The sequence below is a fragment of the Wasmannia auropunctata genome, unplaced genomic scaffold (assembly GCF_000956235.1).
Source record: "Wasmannia auropunctata unplaced genomic scaffold, wasmannia.A_1.0 LD336095.1, whole genome shotgun sequence".
NCBI lineage: Eukaryota > Metazoa > Arthropoda > Insecta > Hymenoptera > Formicidae > Wasmannia > Wasmannia auropunctata.
This window is the reverse complement of record NW_012026795.1, coordinates 3,438,949-3,461,407: the sequence shown is the minus strand read 5'-3', so window position 1 is coordinate 3,461,407 and position 22,459 is coordinate 3,438,949. Positions and strand designations below refer to the sequence as shown.

General features: G+C 32.8%; 2 protein-coding genes across 3 annotated transcripts in view; one reads left to right on the top strand and one right to left on the bottom strand.

The window, feature by feature from the left end:
- Positions 1-321: 321 nt before the first annotated feature.
- On the bottom strand, positions 322-5,211 carry LOC105462740 (signal recognition particle receptor subunit alpha homolog). Of its 2 annotated transcripts, XM_011709574.1 has the most exons (8): positions 4,948-5,210; positions 3,881-4,250; positions 3,420-3,461; positions 3,098-3,239; positions 2,733-2,871; positions 1,837-2,369; positions 1,180-1,594; positions 322-832 (listed from the first exon to the last, which is right to left on the bottom strand). In XM_011709574.1, the coding sequence occupies exons 1-8, from the start codon at positions 5,062-5,064 to the stop codon at positions 707-709; spliced, it is 1,884 nt and encodes a 627-aa protein (XP_011707876.1). In that variant the 5' UTR covers positions 5,065-5,210; the 3' UTR covers positions 322-706. The 2 variants fall into 2 exon arrangements, with proteins under 2 accessions (XP_011707876.1, XP_011707877.1); XM_011709575.1 differs by lacking the exon at positions 3,420-3,461 and having other exon boundaries at positions 4,948-5,211.
- A 114-nt stretch (positions 5,212-5,325) lies between these two features.
- Positions 5,326-22,459, top strand: part of LOC105462813 — a 20,395-nt gene continuing 3,261 nt past the window's right edge. The window contains exons 1-10 of the mRNA XM_011709662.1: positions 5,326-6,009; positions 8,519-8,700; positions 11,150-11,368; positions 11,717-11,830; positions 12,864-13,343; positions 13,777-18,079; positions 18,809-18,884; positions 19,004-19,075; positions 21,731-21,920; positions 22,116-22,232. Coding sequence (XP_011707964.1) covers positions 11,228-11,368; positions 11,717-11,830; positions 12,864-13,343; positions 13,777-18,079; positions 18,809-18,884; positions 19,004-19,075; positions 21,731-21,920; positions 22,116-22,232 — 5,493 coding nt within the window. The 5' untranslated portion in view covers positions 5,326-6,009; positions 8,519-8,700; positions 11,150-11,227. The remainder of the gene's footprint in view (positions 6,010-8,518; positions 8,701-11,149; positions 11,369-11,716; positions 11,831-12,863; positions 13,344-13,776; positions 18,080-18,808; positions 18,885-19,003; positions 19,076-21,730; positions 21,921-22,115; positions 22,233-22,459) is intronic.

The following is a 22,459-nucleotide window of genomic DNA, read 5'->3' as shown; positions in this document are numbered from 1 at the left end:
AAATAAGAATCTGTGAATCTGATTGGTTGCGCCATATTGGTCCTCTCGTTTCAGAAGGAACATGGCGGCACTTTGTATTCCCGTTCAATTTTGCAATTTGCTTGCTATAACGCAGTTATTTATTTTCATTATTGTCTATCCATGATTTAATATAAATGTGAAAAATTAGTTTTTCTATAAAATTCGTTATATAAGTTTTATAAAATTTTAGGTTCTTTTTGTATTATATTTAAAAAAAAAAAAACATGTTCTTTTCTAGCTTTTTCTGAGAAAAGCATGTCGAATCCAGTGACGACCGGTCCGTGGAATCAAAACTACTTCTAAACTGTGAAATATTCAACTTTATTTGACAAATACAATCAGTTTGCGGTAACCTGAAACGTCGCCAATTGGGAGCGCAATCAGTCCCTTTTTTTTAAATCTTTTTCCTAATATCAGGTTTTCTTTTTCGTTTTTCGTAACAACAGTGTCATCCTCGCGAAATTTTGTACAGTCGCGTTTTCATATTTACTCGTAAGGCCCAAGTTCTTGACTTTTCCTTCAGTCCTCATCCCGACAGTTTAGCCGGACAATAATCTAACCCAGTCCCGAATGTAATACAAAAGCTCGACTGTAATATCAACGTGTATAACAAAGATTGAATGAAATCTACATATGTCACAGGTAGGAATACCTGTAGAGATTTATTATTGCTCGTAACTATCTTTCACTTCATCAAAGCGTGTACCACCGCTTTGGCATTCAATGACTTCAGATCGGTGTAAGTTTGGCCGGTTCCAACAAAAACAATAGGTTGACCAGTGATGTATGTCATTGTGATAGCTGCGCCGACCTGCAAGTAACGTTCGTGATAAACGATTGTAAATGCTGCGTAAAAAGTTAATCGATTTATATACGAAAATATATTTTCTATGCACATATCTGGCCCATTATTGTATATAAAATATAATTTAGAGTATTTATTATAATATATAGTATTTATAGTAGTTATTATACACACATATATATTTTAAATAAAAATTAATCAAAATGTAATTTTTGCAAAACAAATATCAATCTTACAAAATAGTTTTTGATTGTATATTATGGGAACTGAGGATTTTAAAGAGATTTTCTTAAAAAAAAAAAAAAAAAAAAAGAAATATATAATAAAGATTATATATAGAAAGAAAAACTGACCTTATCGTCGATCGTATCAAATTTCGTCAACACGATACCGTCGATAATATGAGGATTGGCAGATTGACTGTAGTCAGCCAAGGCCTGATTGAATTTCACCAGCTGATCCACAGCTTCGTTGCCGACGAGAGCTTCTCCCACGAACAATACCAAGTCCGGCTCGTTTACTTTAATTAGCTTCGCCAGAGCTCGCATCAAGGGTTCGTTATCTTGCATTCTACCGGCAGTGTCGACCAGGACAACATCGAGCCTGGAGTCCTTCGCAAAGCGTATCGCCTCCATGGCGATACCCGCGGCATCCTTACCGTAACCCTTTTCATATAGCTGCACCATCGACTGATTTCCGTGCTTCTCCGGTGGATGTAGAGCATTCAGATGTCGCATGTGCGTTCTCAGCTGTTCGACAGCTCCAGCTCTGAATCACAAAATTGTCGTTATTGTTATTTATAGGCTATTAATAGACTATAATTGTTAAGGTATACGTAAACTTGTTAGAATTTATATTATCTTACGAGTGAGGCACGTTAAGGACGACAAATATCTCAAAAAATATCTGATTTATTTTAAAAGTAAAATGTTTGAAATAAATTATGTGCATACGTAAAGAAAAAATATATACGAGACATTATTTCAAGACTTACAATAACATTCATTTACCTGAATGTATCGCATGCGGCTATCAGTACGCGGAAATTGTTTTCTATTAACCAGAAACAGATTTTTGCCAGATTCGTCGACTTGCCGACCCCGTTGACGCCGCAGAAAGTCATCACGTAAGGCCTGTTACTCTTCTTAGCTTCCAAAGCATCTCGCAGAATATCGATTCTCCTCTTGGGCGACAGTATCTGCACTAGAGCGTCCGTTAGGGTGGCCTTCACGGTATTTGCCACGCTGTCGAAGGTACCAAGTACTTTTCCTTCCAGCTTTGTGCCAACAGAATCGCATAGCTTCTGCGCGATATCCGCGGCGACATTCTTGGTGATCAGATGATCCTTCAGCTTCTCCAAAACAGGCAACATGTCTTCCTGTTTTAGAGATTTGCTGCCGACCAGACTCTTGAACATAGAGAACATACTCGTTTTCTTCTGCGCTTGCTGCTTGGACTGCTCTATCTCTTCCTGATCGGAACTGTCCTCAGAATCGCTGTTCACCTCGAGGTCGCGTATGCTTCCTTTCATCTGTCCAACTAGCTACAGAAAATAATAAAAATATAAATAAGCACTATAAATAATAAAAATAAAAATAATAAATCTCAATTTCTTTGATTGAGAATCGATTTATAGTGTATTATTTTTTTTCACATTTCGTTTCATTCATTTTATTCCAATTATATTTTCCGATCTGTTATTATAAAAATTAATCTATTTTATATTTACTACCAGTTATATAACATTTTTTCAATTTAATTTCAAAATTAAAAATGGAGAAATCTGATTATCAATATTAGAGATGTTAAATTAATCAAAGAAATTCATAAGACTCTCAAACTAATAAAATAGAAGATAAACTTCACCGAACTTAATATTCCAAAATTACAAAATAAAAAGTATTACAGCTGTATTAGCTGCCACATAGTCATCATTCTCTTCGGGCTTGTCTTTAGTTCGCTCTAGCGTAGCAAGATCCTTGGTTGTGCCACCCAATTCCCAGATGCGCGGCTTCTTACCAGCTTTCTCAGGTTTAGGACTTTTCCTAATATAACAGATGTTTTTATTATGATATTTATTGATTAGTTTTAAATTTACATTGTTTTATATATATTGCCAATAGAATTTTTTTTATAAAAAGAAAATTAAATTAATAATTTATATTAAATGTTTGATAATATAGTCTAATAATTAGTATTTTTTAATTCATTTAATCTAGAAGATTACTTTCTCAATAGAAATTAAAAATTAAAAAGAGAATACATGCTTACTGTTTGTCAGCTTTCTTCTTTGGTCCTGCCATTTTCTGAGCGAGCTTCATACGATTGGCAATCAGTGTTTCTTCGTTGAGTTCCCCGTTATGTTCCATTTGCTGTTTCGGCAATTCCTGTTTTGGAACATCTTGAATTTTTGCTGCAGCATTAATATATTTAATTTAACACAAAGCATTGAATAAAGAAACAAAATTCCCAAACAAAACTTTAGCGAAATAAAGTTACGTTTGTTAATTTTTTTAAATTTTACTTATGCAATATGTTACGCATAATGCAATAGAGTGCGCCAGCATGCAAGGATTTAGTAAAAGCTACTTACTATGATAATCCCCATTACAGTTATTTGCTCTCTTCTTTTTACCTAGAAGCGAAGAAAATCCCCGTTGTTTTAGTATTACCCAGATCGGGAGAAAATTACTGAATAAAAATAGCTTGTAATTCTAAATGTTACAGAAATTTGCTTACTGTCTCATATCGCAAAAATAAAACAAGCGCGCGACACTCCTATATACCCCTACTACACTACACTATACTTCTTTTTTTTCCTGAGGATGGTTGCATAAATCTTATTTTCGTAATTTCTGAATTTTCCCCATATACAGCAAACCTAAATGTTACGAATGACTACAAATAAGATACACCCTTCTTTTGCTCCCATTCCTTTTAAATTATTCAGATTTTAAAATTCAAGCTCACTTTTTCTCAAAAATAGATAAAGCTATATGTACACTGTTATCGCTTTGAGTAAAGTAATTATTACTGCCAATTGCAGTTGTATACCTGGCTTCCTATCGTCTTTGTCGTCTTTCCTCTCGATCATGCTGGCGACAGTCTTTTTGGACTTCTGACTCTCGTCAAAAGTGCGCATTTGCTTCGGTATCTTAGCCTGTGAGCGTGACCAATGTTCAGCTCGGTCGAGCACCGCACGATACGCATGTTCAAATTCGAAATTGGTGAACCAGCTCGAGTTCTCGAGCTCGTTCTTGAAACGGTCCCTAAACTCTAAATGGATGTCATTCAGGAATTTATCCACGTAAGATAACTGCAGTATCTTCTGATATGCCACCACAAACACCAGCTCAAACTCATTGTCGAGTTTATACTGCAGTCGCAGGGAGTCATGCTCGAAGCTGTGATTCCCTGTGCGTTCCTGAAAAATTGGCTCTAGTGAAGAACTTTTCTTTCAATCACAGTAAAAAATTTTACATAACACTAATTCCTCAATTTAGTCCTATTTAATTTTATATAGAAATATAAAGATCTGAGTTTCATCAATACTGAGATTTGATTTTTGAGATAAAGAAAAATCATTGTCAAACAAATTTTCCAGAAAAATAAAATGTAAGAAACTAATTTTTTATATAATATCCATTCTTTTAATTTAATTTTATTTTGCGGAATAGAGAATTTTTTTACAAGATGACTAGTTTTATAATTGGAGTTAGACAACTCCAACCATATGGTGCATTCAACCTGACGACCTCGTTCTTAACATCATGTGTACACAGTTAGTTCGCAAATTTAAAAAAAACATCTACACATTTCAAAATATACTACACAGTTTTGAGCAAAGCTTTATAGAATTCTTTTTATATCACGCGATTATTCTTAAAAGTAATAGATTCAGAAAGGAAATTATACAAAGTCTAAAGATGTAAGGACGGATACCTGTGGAGTTGGAGCTACTTTAAAAATAAACGGGATTGTTATTGTGGAATTAATTGAATAATTAGAACGCGAGTTTAACGCGGGGAGAAATTGGGGAAACGCGTCATGCAATTTGGGGTCAAAGGTCAGACGTTTGACTCATACGCCTGTCAAATGGGTTTTAACTTTTTGCGACTCACCTGCAGTATAACGCTTCTTATCAGAGCGTTGACGCTTGGCGCGAAAATCTGGGACGTGCTCTGGAAGCACCAGAGCACTATGCCGCCCTTGCTGAATATCGTGAACAGATCGAGCATGATCTCACGATTGTTTGAACACGAGAGAAAGAGAGAGAGAGAGAGAGAGAGAGAGAGAGAACCTGCCTCCCGGACGCACAGCCACACGACGACTTGCCGACCTAACCTACGAGCGATCCGCTCTACACGTCAGATTGGACTGACACTGGACTCACTGGAGACGTCAAATTGACCAGTGTTGCCAACGCGCTTCGGAGTTTTCGCGAAACGGAGGCTCTCGTTCAGCCTCATTCATTGGCTCCGCGCTCAGCAGAATGTTTATTTCGCAAATGTTGGAATTGTTTTCTTCCGCTGAGATAGAATTATTCCCTTTAACGTCCATTTTTACCAATACAGGTTAGCTCATCTCGATTTAATTATTACTCCTTGTATTTTTCTAATTCTTAAAAATATATAAACAGTAAGCTGAACAGTGATAATTGATATTTAATTTAAATTATTCGAATGACTATGAAATCTCTTCGATTGTTTACATTTCAAAAACTTTTCATACGAAACACGATTTCGCAGAAAAACTTTGCTTAGTTTATTTGCGTCGGCTGAGCAGTAGGAACGTAATTAATTAATTAAAATTATCTGGATGACCGTCAAATCCTTTTTAATAGCCACTTCAAAAAAAGTCTTTGTGTACAGTGAAATCAGAGGGATCCTCTTTAGTGAAATACACAATTTTCATGAGGGAAAGTTCACGTTCGACGTCACGTTGGCGACCCTGTCGCGAGAGTTGCCAGACTTGATCACTTCACACTTGACCGCACTTTAGATCGGTGATTCGGACGGACTGACGGAGTCGACGTCTTCGTGTAACGTGCGACGTAATGTGTTCGTGATGCATTCGTGATGTTCCTCGCGTGAATTTCGGGCACGAGCGCGGTGTGTAAGTGTGCGTGGTGGACCGCGTTTGCGGTCGTTAACGGGGGCGCCTGTTTTGGATTCGCGTCAGTTGTGAGTATATATACGCGACATACATTAATTCATTAATTCTCTCGCGTTGCGACGAGTCGAGTTGCACGAATTGCGAATCGCCCATGGCGGCGCGATACCCGCATACATTTGCATGCGTCCCGGAGAATCCGGAATAGCTCTCAATTCTCCGTCCCACCGGCCGGGAATCGAAACCTGCAGTGTATAATAATCTCTCGGTGGAGAGCTCGCGGCGAATTTGAGTCGTCGGCATTGCCTCCGCACTGGTGCACCCCGAAGGACTACCATTACACGAAGTGTCACGGCTCCGTGAGAAATTGCACTCGACGAAACGTAAATATTTTGACCAACAAAACATCCCACTTGTCAATGTTGTCGTGCATTTTTTAACGAAACGTTGGATACCTACTTCGTTGGTCAAAGTGTTTGTGTTTTCTCCCACTTGGGCTTTGATCAAGACACGATTAACTCTTCAACCAATCAGGTATGAGTGAATTATGATTTAATTGATCGTCCTTTCGGAAAATTGTAATTTTATCGGAAAATTGTATTATTATAATATAATTACGAGCGGTGCAAGGACTGACTTTTTTCAAACCATAATTGCAATCCCCAAGAGAGCTCATTTAGGGAGATTCATCGAGCAATCATATGAGAAAAAGATTTAAAAAATATGATGTACACAGTTGATCCAGTGATGAGAAAAAGTAATGTTAAAAGATACATATAGTTTTGTCTTATTTTATATTCCATTTTATTTTCAAGCAACTTGTATTGTTAACATGGAATAATTAATTTTTTATTGATATATGAAAAGGAAAATTAGATTAAGGACGACGAATCAAGAAATCATTAGATATTTTGCAGTAGAATAATCTGTTGGTTGAATTACTGATGAAGTTAATCGGTGTTTGGTCATCCTTAAATACCTTCGTGTATAGCACAATTCTTGTTGCACCAGGACAGAGTTATGTCTGACAAATTCGCTATCAAGTCTTCGACGTTATGGTATATATAAGAATATATATATGGTATATATAAGAAAGAATATTGATAATCGCATTTTATTTGTGATTAAACAAAATTTAGAATTTATACAGAAATATTATTAGGCACACCAAGATCCAGCCTGACCGCAAAAGGTGCGTCTCAAATTTATTTGGTGGTTTTATCCTACGTGATTAAGTTAAACTTATTGATTAAACAAGAAGAATTATTATCTGCACGCCATATATTCAAATCTGAATTAAGTGATTATAATTATATTTTATAGAGCTTTATTCATAGTCTGATTTTACATTCAAGATCGTTTTAAGTCTGATCACATGGGCGGTTTCAAAATTCTACTTCATTTCAATGAAATGATCATACAGCGTCTCAAGATTGTATTTAAAATCGATTTTGAATATAAGATCGCGCTATGAGTATTGACCATAATTTCTGCTATACATCTCTGTTCTGATATCTAACAAAGATGTTGAAGCAAATAATTATTCCAAGGTAATAATATCATCTGATCATCATTCTATCTGATTTTTAATATTAAATATTTTTGAAAATATAAAGCTTCAGATCAACTTTGTTACGTTATTGAAAGTTCTATACAGTCAACAATGTTGCGTCTGTGTTTCTTTTGAGATGTCGGCTTGACTTTAGCTACGCCGACCGATATCGATTGTAATTAAAGTTTCAGCCGACACATCTCAGTAGAAACAAACATAATAACATAACACATAACAAGACGTTTAAATTAAGTCTTAATTTTTTAAAGAATACTATTATTATTTGTTGGACAAATAATTAGTTGTTATTATTGAAAGATGAATTTCGAGTTTCAAATCGAATTTAAAATGTTTAATATTAAGATTAAGATTACAGAAAATATTAAAATTAATTAGAAATATTAAGATTATAGAAAATTAAGTCTTAATTTTGTGAAGAATATTATTATTATTTGTTGAGCAAATAATTAGTTATTATTGAAAGATTAATTTCAAATCTCAAATCGAATTTTAATTTGAAGTTTAATTGTATAAAAATTATTGAAAATTCGTAAAGAAATGTGCGTTAAGTAACATTCTTCGATATTTTCCTGAAGAGAATATTCATTGTGAAATCGATTTCACTGTAGAAAGAAAGAATTGCAGAAGATACTCGGTGGCTTCGTGTCACCTTGTATCCGTAGGAGTTAATGCGAAATACGAGAAATCAATAAACACCTTTGCACTTAATCAACCTTTATGCTAACCTTCCTTGTCGTTCCATATGGAATTGCGATCTAAATCTTGACCTAACTACTTAATCTCGTCATTCGATGCGGGAACCAATAGTTGTAAGTATTATACAAATTAAATAAACGATGGACACTTCCTTAAAAAAAAAAAATAATAATAATGAAAGAAAAAAATCGTTTGAATCGCAATTGCTTTTATCTTTGATCAACTTGATCTATATATACGATTAACGCGTCGATCATGCGTAGAGAGATTTTCGCCTCGAAACTAATTGACGAATTTTCTCCCATCTGCAGGACGTTCAGCTGTTCGCGTTATAATTAGCGAGGAAAATGTGATTTGTCGTGAGAAAAGAATAAACTACCCCTTCTCTTGATTGATCGCACAGTTTTCGAGAGAGAAATTTCTAACATCAAGATAGTGTCTATGCGCATCTGTTTGATTCTGTGTTGACATACACGTACACCCACACACTTTTGTAAGTATACAGAAATAGACGATTCAGCTATCTCAATCGAAGTCTGCGTCTACATATTTTTTTTAACTGCGTCGAAGAGTTGATATAATATGATAAATGAACATAATGATAATTGTTGTTGAATGACGTAAATAATAATTGCTTGGTACTACGAAGAAACAGCAATAATTAAAACACATCATTGAAAATGATTTGAAGCTAAGACATATAGATAGCAAAATGCTAGCGGTATGCCAGCAGTTGCCGCCGGCATATCGATTTTAGAGCAGATTCTTATCCGTTGTGTTCTCTTTAAGCTTGGTTTCTGCCGTTATGACTTGCCAGGCTTGTTAATACAACAATAGAAATGGAGCATACCTTGCTAACATGATGTCATAATGCAAGACCTGCTCGTTTTCTGATATATTTCTACCGATATAAAAACAACAGCAGACTCTGTACCAGGCTGTCGCTGGAGTTCTAATAATGTAATATGTAACACACACTTTGCTTATTTGCTCTTGGCCATCTGGGTATCTTTAGCGTATTTACGTACTTAAGGAACAAATTTACTCAGCAAATTGTTATTGAACAAATTTATTCGAAATTATTGCTTCTAGGAAGCTACACAATTAATCAAAGAATTTTACTGAACATTTTTTGTCGGTTTTTTTATGAAGAATTACTTTCTTATACTGTGATTTATATCTCCAATTACTTATACTTTCTACTCCAAATGCTTTATACTTTATATATATATATATATATATATATATATATATATATATAATATATCCTGTCACATCGTGTAAAAGTATTTATATTTTCATATAATCATGTAAGATATTTGATTGCATGATTCTGTGTGGTTTTATAAATATATATGTATATAATCTAAATAATACTATAAACTATAAAGTAACTATACATATACATGGTTTTACATTGTACCTTGCAATATTCTGAAATCTAATTTTTATTTTATTTTTTATATATGCTATACATATATATCTATGACATAATCGATTTTATTATGAAGATACAAATATTTTTAGGCAGAATCTGATTTTTATATTGTATTTATGTATAGTCGGCGACAGAATGGATGAGACACTTCTTTTTTCATTAGTGACTCTTCCACTTGATATTTTCTTCTCAGAAGAATCTATTTTAATACATAACTACCACTAGCTGGATGTATGCAGAATACATGATAAATTTACATACAAACTGCTCAGTGTATTTCACTAATCTACTAATGAAAAAAAATATCTTTTAAACATGAGTTTGCAAATGCATTTTTCTATTTTTAACATTGCAAATTGTTTGACCGTTAACAGAAAGCATTACAATATTTAAATAAATTGTCAAACAGGCGACTATTGTTTGGCTGGCTATCATAGTAAAGTATAAGCAATTAGATATTAAACAATTTTATGCACCAAATAACAAGTAATGGAAATTTTTTTTATTTCTAATATTATGCTCTTGATATTATGAGTCAGCTAAAGTATTATTTTTATTGTTGTTTAGTATCTATCTTTCTTTATATTTTGCTATAATAATATATTTAGATATTGTAACTTTTGTGTTAATATCTGTGCGTGCGCGACTCTTAAAAAGAATGTAAATGTAAAATCATGTTTCTATGATATTTTTTATTATTACAATAAACATTTGTTTATTGTAGTAAATAAGATTTGTTTAATGCAGCATTTTGTATGTTTGATATATTTTTGGAACAAAAATGGAATATATATGGCGTAATAATGATATGATTCTATCTTGCTTCTCGAAGTTGTTATTTATTAATATGCATGAAAAATTATCGAGTGCGCAAAAACTGTGTTAACATATGATATTTGTTGCATCAGTTGTTCTAGATGCAAATTGTATACATTTCTAGACTTTCTCGTACAGAAAGTCTAATGCATCTATTTTACTCTGCGCTACTTTACTATATGATTTTTTTGATACCTTGAACATACTAAATGACAATTACTTATTATGACAGATTTTATTTGTCAGAATACTTGCACTTTTGACATAAATAATCGAAGGAAAATATTCATTGAAAATATTTTGCATTGATATAATAGTTATAGGTTTTCTCTCACGTTTATATACTTCCATACAGCATTTGCTAAATGTGATATTACTATTGAGATGTGTATAAAATTGTATTATTATTTTAACATTTTTTTAAACTGCATCAGCTGTGATGCAACTGCATTTCTCATGCATTATATATAATACATATGCACATATATGTATATACATTTTATTCATTGAATTTTAAGCAACGTTACAAAATAATTACACACACTTTTTTTTTAAAGAGCCTACCGTCTTTATACAATTGTATAAAGAGTCGAAATAATTGAAAAATATTGAAATAAGCTAAAACAGAAATTACGAAATATACATGTGCTACAATAAATAAAGTATATAAATTTTCTTTAAATACAAGATAGTATAACCTAGAACGGACTACGGCCTTTAGAGTGAACTAGCAAGCTGCTTGCTAGTCCGATAGAAGATATACAAAATGCAAAATTGGAACCAATGGCAGTTGTCAGCTGGTGTTACGACCCCAGTGCCACAGCCACCAATTGGTTACGCTGCACCAGCAACAGGCGCGGATCCTATGGCCCTGATGCAAAGTTACATGCAATATTATAATCAACCAGTAAGTATGATTTTAAACAAGGATATTAAATTCTTTATATAAAATGTATTGCACAGTAGCCTTGCGTGTGTGAAGTTAGCACTCCAACATTAAAATTTCATAGTTTTTGATTAAAAAATTTGTTATCTTTATGTTTTACTTTGATATTAATAATTTAAGTGTTCTCAAAAAAGATTCAGAAAAATTTTCTTATACAAGGAATAAGCTAATGATAGCAGTTTCAATTACAGTAGATTTTTTTTAGATTAGTTTAACGTTGAGTTTAATTAATGTTTGATTAATCAATTATGTATAATAAACGTTTTTAATATTAATCTAATTTTATTACATATATATTTTTTCTATTAGGCGCCTAGCGGATATACACCAGAGCAATGGGCAGCTGCACAACAGCAAGGGTGGGCTCAATGGCAACAATGGCAACAACAATATCAACAATGGCATGCGCAATATGGCGACAAGGTATATACTAAAAAAAAAAATAAAAATAAAAATAAAAAATAAAAATAAAAAAAGTTTAAAAAGCTATATTCTTAAAAAGACATTTTTTATCTATTACATGTACATATTTCTTTATAATAAATAATTATATAATAATTTTGTACAAAATAAAATAATAAGTCTAATGCTAATGTTGCAATAACAAATAAAAATTGTTGATTTTTCTTTCAAAAATTTTATTATTTTATTTATTATTTTTCAATTTAATTTTATTTAAGTTTTACTATATAGTTATTTTTATACATATTATGTACTTTATATATATTTAGATATTATAAAGTATATGTACTTTATATATATTTAGATATCTTATATTTAGATGAGTAAATAATATTAATATTTTTATCTCTTTACTCATCTAAACATAAGTATTAAGTATAATAATAGTATTAAGTATAAAAATAACTATGTACAATAAAATTTAAATTTAAGAAATAAAATAGTAAAATTTTTGAAGGAAAAATTGATATCGATAATTTTTATTTACTGAAACATTAGCATTAGATTTATTATTTTATTTTGTATAAAATTGTTGCATAATTATTTTAATAAAGTATGTATATATTATAGATAAAAAATATTTCTTTGAGAATATAGCTTTTTAAACATTTTTTAGATTTTAAATTATGTCTACAAAAATTTCATATCTTTATATACGTATACTTTTAATTTTTAAAGATTAAACTGTTTTAATCAATATACATAAATATGTATAACACAAGTGAAAACAACAAGTTATAATAGAAATATTTGTGTTAATCTTTCTTTTGTGTAAAATTATTTTGCATAAAATTTGTGTGAAAATTATATTTAAAAAAACGAAGAAAAACGTGCAAAATATATCTTTAATCCTGTTCTTTTTTAAAATAATTTGTTTGATATATTATAAAAGGTTCGATAGTTTTAAAAATTTATGTATACACAAAACGTTAATATCCTTAGAAATATTTATAGTTTTAATTTATTAATTTTTATTAATGGGGAATTTTTTCAGTATCAGGAGATGAAACATTTACCAGCACAGAATATGAACTTGACGAGTCAAATGCAAGTGTCTTCAAATGTGCAACCACCACCCCTCCCCAAAGAGGAAACGCGACCACCCTTGCCCCCCGCTACCACAAATACATATCAGTTTACGAGCATGCCACCTCCGCATCAAAACAATCTTCCATTATTTCCTGCAAAAGAATCTGCTAATAAGATAATGTCACAAGCAAATGTAACAAATTATCCTACAAATCCACCGTTACCTACAACAAGCCAGCCACCTTTACCACCTGAAATCGGCGAGAATAGGGAGAATATTACAGCTGAAAAATCCAATAGTAATGTAATTAGTGATTCCAATAGTGCTAAAAAAAACTCAGAAGAGGAATTGACCGAAACTGAGAAAACATTTGATGCACAGTTCAAACAGTGGGAAGAACAGTTTAATATCTGGAAGCAGCAAAACGCTAATCATCCAGACAAGGTAAGTATGATTTTCAATGCATATAATTTATTACGAAATATTAAATGGATATTATTAAAAAGTAATTATTCATATTAAAAGACACTTTCGATGAAGTTGATTTTGGTGTTTGCTAAAAAAAAAGTAAAGATCTACAAACAATGAGATTTTGCAAATAATTTTTGATATATAATTATATTGAAAAATTGATTTTTTAAATATACTCTATGCTTTCAATTATATTTCGAAAAATACATTTTGAAATTTTGAATATATTTCAAAATTTGTTGTATTTGTAATTATTAGTTGAAACATATAAAATGAAGACATTTTTATTTTTATGATATCAAGATCAACATTAAAATAATTGAAAGCATGTATGTAAGAGCTAACGTAAACAAAAAATTAAAATTGCACCTTGTAGAGAAATTAAATTAATATCTTCGTATTTCAGACTCAGTATAAACAGTACGAAGCAAAATGGACATCATGGCGTGAGAAGCTGCTTGAACGGCGCGAGCAGATGCGGAAAAAACGGGAACAACAGAAACAGGCTGCCGCGAAAGCAGAAGCTGAAAAGAACAAGAGCATACCTGGCGACGATAAAATACTGAACATCTTATCGAACACCGAAAATCATCAATTGATCAACAATCTGTTGGGCATTGGAAAAAGTTTGGGTCTTACAGGGAAGCAAAATATTTCTGCATCTCTACTGCCACCGCCGCCACCGCCACCACTGCCGGAAACCACAAGTTCTAGTAATCAACCTGTGATACAAGGAATGCAGCAAACTCCACCGCAAGTAAACATGATTAGACCCGCAGTGCCGAATTGGCCTAATCAGCAACAATGGGGAAATCAACAATACAATCCCAGAATGGAAGCACCGGGGTACGGTCCCGGGATGTCGACGATGCCCCCCCCAATGTTTCCAGTACCGGATGTTGGGCCATCCCAAATGGTCCCGCCAAATTTTGCACAACCACAGCTGAGTCTGCCAAATAACATTACACCAAACTTTTCGCAACCTCCACCAAATTTTCCCAATAACGATCGAATGCAAATGCAAAATGTGAAAGCGCCAGGTCCAAACATGAAAGATTGTCCTCCGTTTGTTTCGGCTGATTCTTCAAGTACGGATGCGCGTTTTATGCATTCAAACGATCGCCCGTCTCACAATTTTGACGGACAGCCCAACTTCGGAAGAGGCGATCAGGAACGTTTTGCACGAGATGACACTAATCCAAATTTGCACGAACAAGAATTCAGACCTTCCACTGATAACTTTGACAAAGTCGACGCACAACGTTTTAGAAGAGGCGATAGAAATTACAATGACTTTGGAAATAATCAATTAAACTCGCAGAATAATTTTAATTCAGGTAATGATAATCGGTTTGGAGCAGCAAATCGATTCGGACCGATGGGAAGTGATAGATTTGCACCAGGAGGTGATCGATTCGGATCGAACGATCGTCTTGGTCCAGGATCTGATCGGTTTAGCAATGAATGGCAGGAGGGCGATCGATTTAGACCTGGAAATGATCGGCCGGAGATGGACAAAGATCACCGCGGACCTGGAAATGACCGATTTCCAGATAATGAGCGATTTGGAGCGGAACGGTTTCCACCAGGTGGAGAACAATTTTCTGGAACTGATCGTTTCGAATCCAAAGATCGTTTCTTTTCTGGTAATGATCGATTTGGGCCCAATAGCGAACATTTTCGCCCGAACGATCGATTTGGTAGAGGTAACGCGGATTATTTTGATTCAAAAGATTCAGTTGATCATAGACGAGACAGTTTCGGTACTAACACTCGAGGTTTCACCAGAAATCCATCATTCAGTCCGCCGAACGAGCTGTCGCCAGAACTGAAGAAACTCATGGAAAAGCGAAAAGCAGCAGGGGACGTATTTAGACCTAGTTTTGTTGATTCCGACAAGTCAACTGTTGGTTCTCTTAGCGAAAGCTTTAAAAAGATTACCGCTGACTCACCTTTTAGAAGCTCCTTCGATTTTCAAAAGAATCCACCAAATCGTAGTGGACCGGCGAGTAGCGGATCATCAAGTTTTCCGTCACATTCTTCTGATTTAGGACAAATTTCCACTTCATCGTTCGGGACACGAGGTCTCCTTTTCAACCGCGATAACGAGCCTCCTTTCAGAGGACACGTAGAAAACTTTGCTAAACATAGCCTTATGGATTACAATGAACGAGGAAGGAATATGGAAACGAGACCGCATCTCAATCAATCCCAAATAACAAATATTCAGTCTCAAGAGGCTATTAAACATCCTGAAAATATTGAAATTATTTGCCTTGACGCCGATTCGTCGTTGCAAACTGATAAAGTTGCAGATGCAAAAGATACAGAAGCGACGCAAGCGAATGAGATTAATATTTCTGTTGAGCAAAACGACATCGTTACTTCTGATGGCGTGAAGGATAATAATGGAGAAGAAAATAAAGTTACTAGTGATGATAATTCTTTGCAACAAGGTGACAAGAAACATGATAATCAGTTTCAAAGTAACACAGAAATAACAGATGAATCTAATAATAATGATAACTGTACTAAGCAGCCTGAAAGCTTGCCCTTCATAAGTGAAAATGATCCACGACCAGAGGATTTGAATATGGAGCCACCACCGGAATTGCCCAATTTGTATCCTATTACTTCAGATTCTAATCAAAATATTCCACCGAATCCGAACAAAGATTTTCATAGAAAGGGACCGGATGGTAATCAATTCGATATGCGTTTTAACAATAGCTTTGGTCCCAAAGGGATATCTGATATGCCATTTGGACCTCGGGGATCGCCAATGTTTGGTCCCAGAGGTCCTCGCGCTTTTCTAACTGGCCCTCCACCAGGTTCATTCTTACCGCAAAGTTCTATGAATGTACAATTGGGTCCTCCACGAGGTCCCAAAGATGACCAATTTGGGCTTAATATATCCAGTGACAATCGATTCAGTCCTAGACAGTCCAATGATGAGCAATATGGTGATCGAGATCGTAACAATGAATTACCTGAATCTTTAAATAGTAAGAAATTCGACTCACCTGGTCCTACAAACGAATCAGTTGGTCAATTTGGACCTCGAATGCCGATAAATGCAAAGTTCGGCCCAAGAGGACCCATCGATCGACAGTTTGGGCCAAGAGGATTATCCGATTTACCATTTTCTCTGCGAAATCCTGGCCCATTTGGACCCAGAGGCAACAATATGCAGTTTAGTCCTAGAGGAGTTAATGATCGTTTAGATTCTCGAGCAATCTCTGAAAGACCATTTGGTCCGCGAGGGCCTAACGATGGATTATTTGGTCCGCGAGGACCTAACGATGGATCATTTGGTCCGCGAGGGCCCAGTGAGACGTTTTTCGGTACCAGAGGTCCTTCCGATTTGCAATTCAGCACTATGGGGTCCAATAAGTTTGGTAAAGCAAATGACGCACCGTTTGATAAGAGATCTTTCGATAATAATAGACCTTTTAATTTTTCTGACGAAAAAAGTCTTGGTCCTCAACCCAATGAAGGTCTGGCTGGTCCTCGTGGTCCTAATGAATCTGCTTTACTCGGTTCTTGCAGTTCGAATGATGCTTTGCTTCGTAATCCGAAGAATTTTAACGAAAGCCAACTTGAGTCTCGAGATTCTAATAACGAATCCTTTGGATTGTCGGAGTTCAAAACAAAAGGTCCAGTGAACGATTCAGCTAATGTGAATTTTCCTCCGAGCGATTCTTCGCTCAATCGCGGCGATTACATGCGTAGAAACCCCTACGTTAGAAAAGGACAGTTTGAAGATAATGCTTTCGCTAAGAGGGCCAGGTTTGAAGGCTCAAAACCGGCTGATGAATACAATAGGAATATCGATGTAGAAGTGCGGAAAGAGAACGTCAGTGAATACGTTAGACGTACACCTGATCTCAATAAAAAAGAATTAGAGGCTGCACCTCGTCCAGGATATGGACCCAACGATACTTGGAGGGACAAGTTCGGCAATCCGATTCAGAGACCCGATGCAGAGCAGCATAACGTCGACAGAAATATTTCAAACACATTCGACGAGAAGTCTAGAACGGAAAGAGCCACGATTGAACCAAAAATGAGTGATTATAAAGCTCGATATGACGAATCCGCGGGTGGTTCTGACCTCCAATCGAAGTATACCTCTAATTTACTCATGAAACGTTCGAAGAATGATCAAGAATTTTGCGTGCAGAGACAGTTTAATTATAATCACGGCGAAGGTGATAAGAAATTCATTGACTCACTTAATTTCACTCCGACAAAGGTGATCGATTACGGGCACGCGTCTCGTCCTCCGGTTATAGATCAGCAACTGTCAACAGTCCAGTGTTTTGACTACGGTCACGGGAAGGTAAAACCGACATTGGATCGCGAACAGCATCGTTATCCGAAGAGAGATTTTAGAAATTGGGTGGAGAACGAGCAGAATTTGAAGGAATACACTGACAAGATGAGTAACTACGAGAATACGAAGGGATATGCCAGAAAAACGCGGAATTACGGGATGAATTTCGATATGCGCAAATCAGTGGACTATAATAAACGAAAGGAATATGATTGGCAGTCGAATAATGATAAGAGAACCGATGGAGAGAAGAAAGAGAACGATGATTATAAAGAAAAAGGATATAATCCTGAATCAGAATCTCGAATTTTTGAACGAAATATTGATTATGATCAGAACGACCGATATCAAAATGATAGAAACATTCATAAAGGTAACTTAACATAATATTTATCTCAGGAATAATTGTTTTTGTTTCAAATAACAATAGAATTTCAGATAACTCTAATTTTAAACGAATTATAAAAGTTTATAATTTTTATTTAATTAATTAGTTACCAATTAGTTAGTTAATAGTTAGTTTATATATGTATAGTATATTTAAACTAATTATTTATTAACTAATGCTAATTTTTTATTTGGCAATACTGGAATAATTTTATTCTTGATGTTATTTATTTTTACTTTGATATTTTACAGTCTTTCTGATGTGAACACATCTTGATAGTTATATACAGCTTTAATTTCTGATTAAATTGGAAACAATGAAAAAACCTAGCAGTCAGCGAATTGACGAATTACAGTATAACATTTTTTTTTATCTGACTTTATAGCTCAAAAATACGAAACTAAGATTGGTTCATATAAAATTTAAATCTTTTTATTTATGAAAATGGATTAAGCATTATCGAAGATTTACTGCAATATAATATAAACAGTTTTTAAAGCGTTTGGCCAAAAAAGTTTATTAGTTTATTTTATTATTAATTGTAATTAATAAAAGAATGTCATTTATAATCGAGATATAGAATACGCTTGTAAAGTTTGAAAAACGTTGATTCAGTTCCACCATGTAATACTGTCTGTAAATTGTAAATTACGTTGAAATATTAAGGGGCGAACAGCTTACATGGGCTATATCTAATTGTTTATTATTTTTCAGATATAGAGCGGGTTCAAGAAACACGTGATAGTTTTCGAAAGGAAATGAATAAAGATATTGACAAAGATGATAATAGGTATTATATGATAGTAAAAATATTTTATTTAATATTTTGTAATAGATATAAAAAATGGCAAATATTATATTAAACGAAGTTTATATATATGTGTTCTGAATATGTGACGTTTTCTTTAGATTGAAAGGAAATGTTAACTGGCAGGAGAATGCAAACAAAAACATCGTAGATATAAAGCTACAAGAGACCAGGTATGTTATTACTTTTTCAGTTTGCAGAAGTTTTAGTCTACATTTAATTATTTAGATGAAAATGGAATATTCTTCATCAACTTGAAGGATATTAAATAGAGAATTTAAGTAAAAATTAATAATCTTAGTACAAATAATAATATCAGTAAACATATATTTTCATGAGAGGGGATATCTTTGGTGAAATTTTATGTACAAAATATTTACATTACATATCTATTGTCATGGATAAATTTAAATTACTAACAGATTTGATATTATGTGAGAAGTACAAAATTTAAAAAATATGAAGTTTTTTAATAATAAAAAATACAATATTGCTTTTAGAAAATGATATTTTTTTTTGAACATATTTTTGTTGGGATCATTTTACGAATAATTATTTGATTAATGTCCTAATAAGTTAGATTACGTTTATCTTTAGATTAGATGCATCATGATTCACGACTGTGACTGACAATTTAATATATATCTATGTTTGATATGTATTAAAGATTAAATTAAGAAATAAATATAACAGATTGCTCGTAAAGCAAAACATTAATTAGTTATAAAAATATAGTTTTTACTTGCGATCTTGTAATTAATATGTTAGTCATGCATTTTTTTGGCATGATGCATAAATATCTTTAACTGTGGTACATTTATATTTGATCCGAATCTCCGCAAAAAATATGTCCAGAAACTCTTACAAAAATATAAAATATTAAGGCACTTACGCCTTCTACTTTAGGGAATTACAGGAGGACTAATATTGCAAAATCAATATATTAAAAAAAAGTTTTAAACTTTATAGGAAGAGCTTATGAATGTTACGTTGAAAATTATTAAATTTTATATAGGACAATATATATTTGTTATATATTATCTGTTATTGTACAACGTAACAGAGGAATTAGTCCTATCGTAAAATTTAATTGAATATCACAGAAATTGTGAAATTTTCATAAAACAAAAATTATTCTCCATAAATCCTAAATTCCAATTTTTTTGGTTGGACACGGCATCTTGGTCTCTTTATTTGTTAATGGTATTTTTGTTTATGTTCGTACATTTACAATAAAATTATTTGAAATAATCCAAAAATCTAACTCGACAATGGATGAAACTTGATGGGTCTGTTAATTATATTTTATGATATAAATATTGCGCATATGCAATTGTGCATTTGCTGCAACACGATTTACGGTATATTTGTCGAAGTTTGAAAAGAAATTTATATAATTTTGAAGATGTGCTAAGAAATGTATAATCTATTTTATGTTCTGTGCTGTTTTATGATTTATTAACACGAATATCTGCTTATTCGGATTTAAATAACCGAATAATAATTATTTCGTGTATTTTCTCGAATGTTAGCAAAATACTTTATGAATTGTAATACTGACATAACAGATATATCAAATTTAATATATCTGTGTTACAGTCAGTCCGATTAATATATTAATTATGCGTAGCTATTAAATACTACGCATATAATCAACAAGATTTATCACACAAGTTTGCCAATTAATTTTCCTAATTTACAGAGAATATATATATATATATATACTATATACAAAATATAGTTTAATACTTTTTTTGCATGTGTAAAAGTCTTCCCCGTTTGATGGACAAGGCTACAAGACATGCTACTATAAAAATGAATTTACTTGAAACAAATATTTGTGTCAAATTTTCATTATTGCTTTCAACAACATGCAATATACCATTTTATTCTCCATAATTTTTAAAAATTGTATTACCTACTGTAGGGCAGTTATAACTCTATGTCTAGTCATAATTCTAATATCAATCGCAATAAATTTCTTATATTTGTATCTCCGAAAAATTGAATTTTTTACGGCGCAGTTCACAATGATCTGTTTACAATATATTTGATATTTCCAATTGTTTACTCTCTAGAAATAAAGAGAGGATATTTATGATATTTTTCACTTATGGCATTTGCCATTTATAATGAATATCTCATCCTTTGATGCACAGAAATGCATCCTTTGCTTTAGGATATATAAATGATATTTACAAGTTTTTACCATTGCTTTTATCAAAATGTTCTTAACACGTCATATCACGACGACCATCTCAATTAATTTATTTACTGTAAGATATTCGTAATTTTTATCTATACAGTATTGATCGCAATATGATTACATTTTATGTCTGATAAATCGAATTTTTAAAAATAAATGTCTTCACTGAATTTTTACTGCTTATATATATGGTATACAATATGCCATTTTACATATGTACCGATTTGTTTGTATGGAATAATTTTCTTTTAATGTTTGATACATTTGTGAGTACACACTCTTTTAAAGCGAATTGTACAATTACCTATGAATATTTAATGAGTGCTATTGTTTGCGAAATATTTCTTTCAATTTGTCTTACGTGCGTATAACTGCATAATTACTGAGAAAGATTTCTACAATAGCAAATATATTTATTTGCATTACTTATTCTACGCTTATTATTACAAAAATTACTTTTTTTTTATTATACAAGGTTGATCAGAGTCTATTCGTTTTTTTGTCTATTATAGAAACAAAAGAACGAGTGTTTTTTTCGATCAATCTACTATAATTGTATATAAGTGTAATTATTTATAAGTTACATTTTTTATTTTACTGAGAGACAATATATTTGTTATAGCCTTCCTCCAGACACAAAGAAAAATGTGGAGTCAACTACGAAAACCCTGGAATTGGCAAAAATGCCAAATTATACGATGGTCGATGACTTATTGTGCCCACCAGGTCGCCAGAACAGACCACCAAAAATAGCTATCATTCTCAGAGGACCTCCCGGAAGCGGCAAGTCTTTCGTGGCTAAACTTATCAAGGTACATTCGTAATAAATGCTTAAATATATTACTACGTGTATTAACAAACATCAGTAAATTATTATTTGTGTGTGAAATATAAATATTAATATATTTTTTACTTTAACATATTACATGCTTTGAATATTTGATGCCAATATCCATATGTATCATATACATTCTACAAATGTACAAAGATACTTTTCTGCTGTGCAGGATAAAGAAGTCGAGCAAGGTGGTTCTGCGCCGAGAATATTGAGTTTAGATGATTACTTCCTGGTTGAAAAGGAAATAGAGACTAAGGACGATAATGGAAAGAAAGTCACAGTTAAGGTACAATAATACTTATATTTATGATATAAAACAAGCTTTGATTGACCCACTTTATTCAACGTCTTAGAACTGTTTAGAATTATTTAGAAACAAGATAACAGTTTTATTATATGTTCAAATTCACAAATACCAATAACATTTAAGCGAGTTTTCATTATTAAATAATAATCTATTTTTATGTATTAAAAATTAAAATTGATATAAAATATATATATATATATATATAT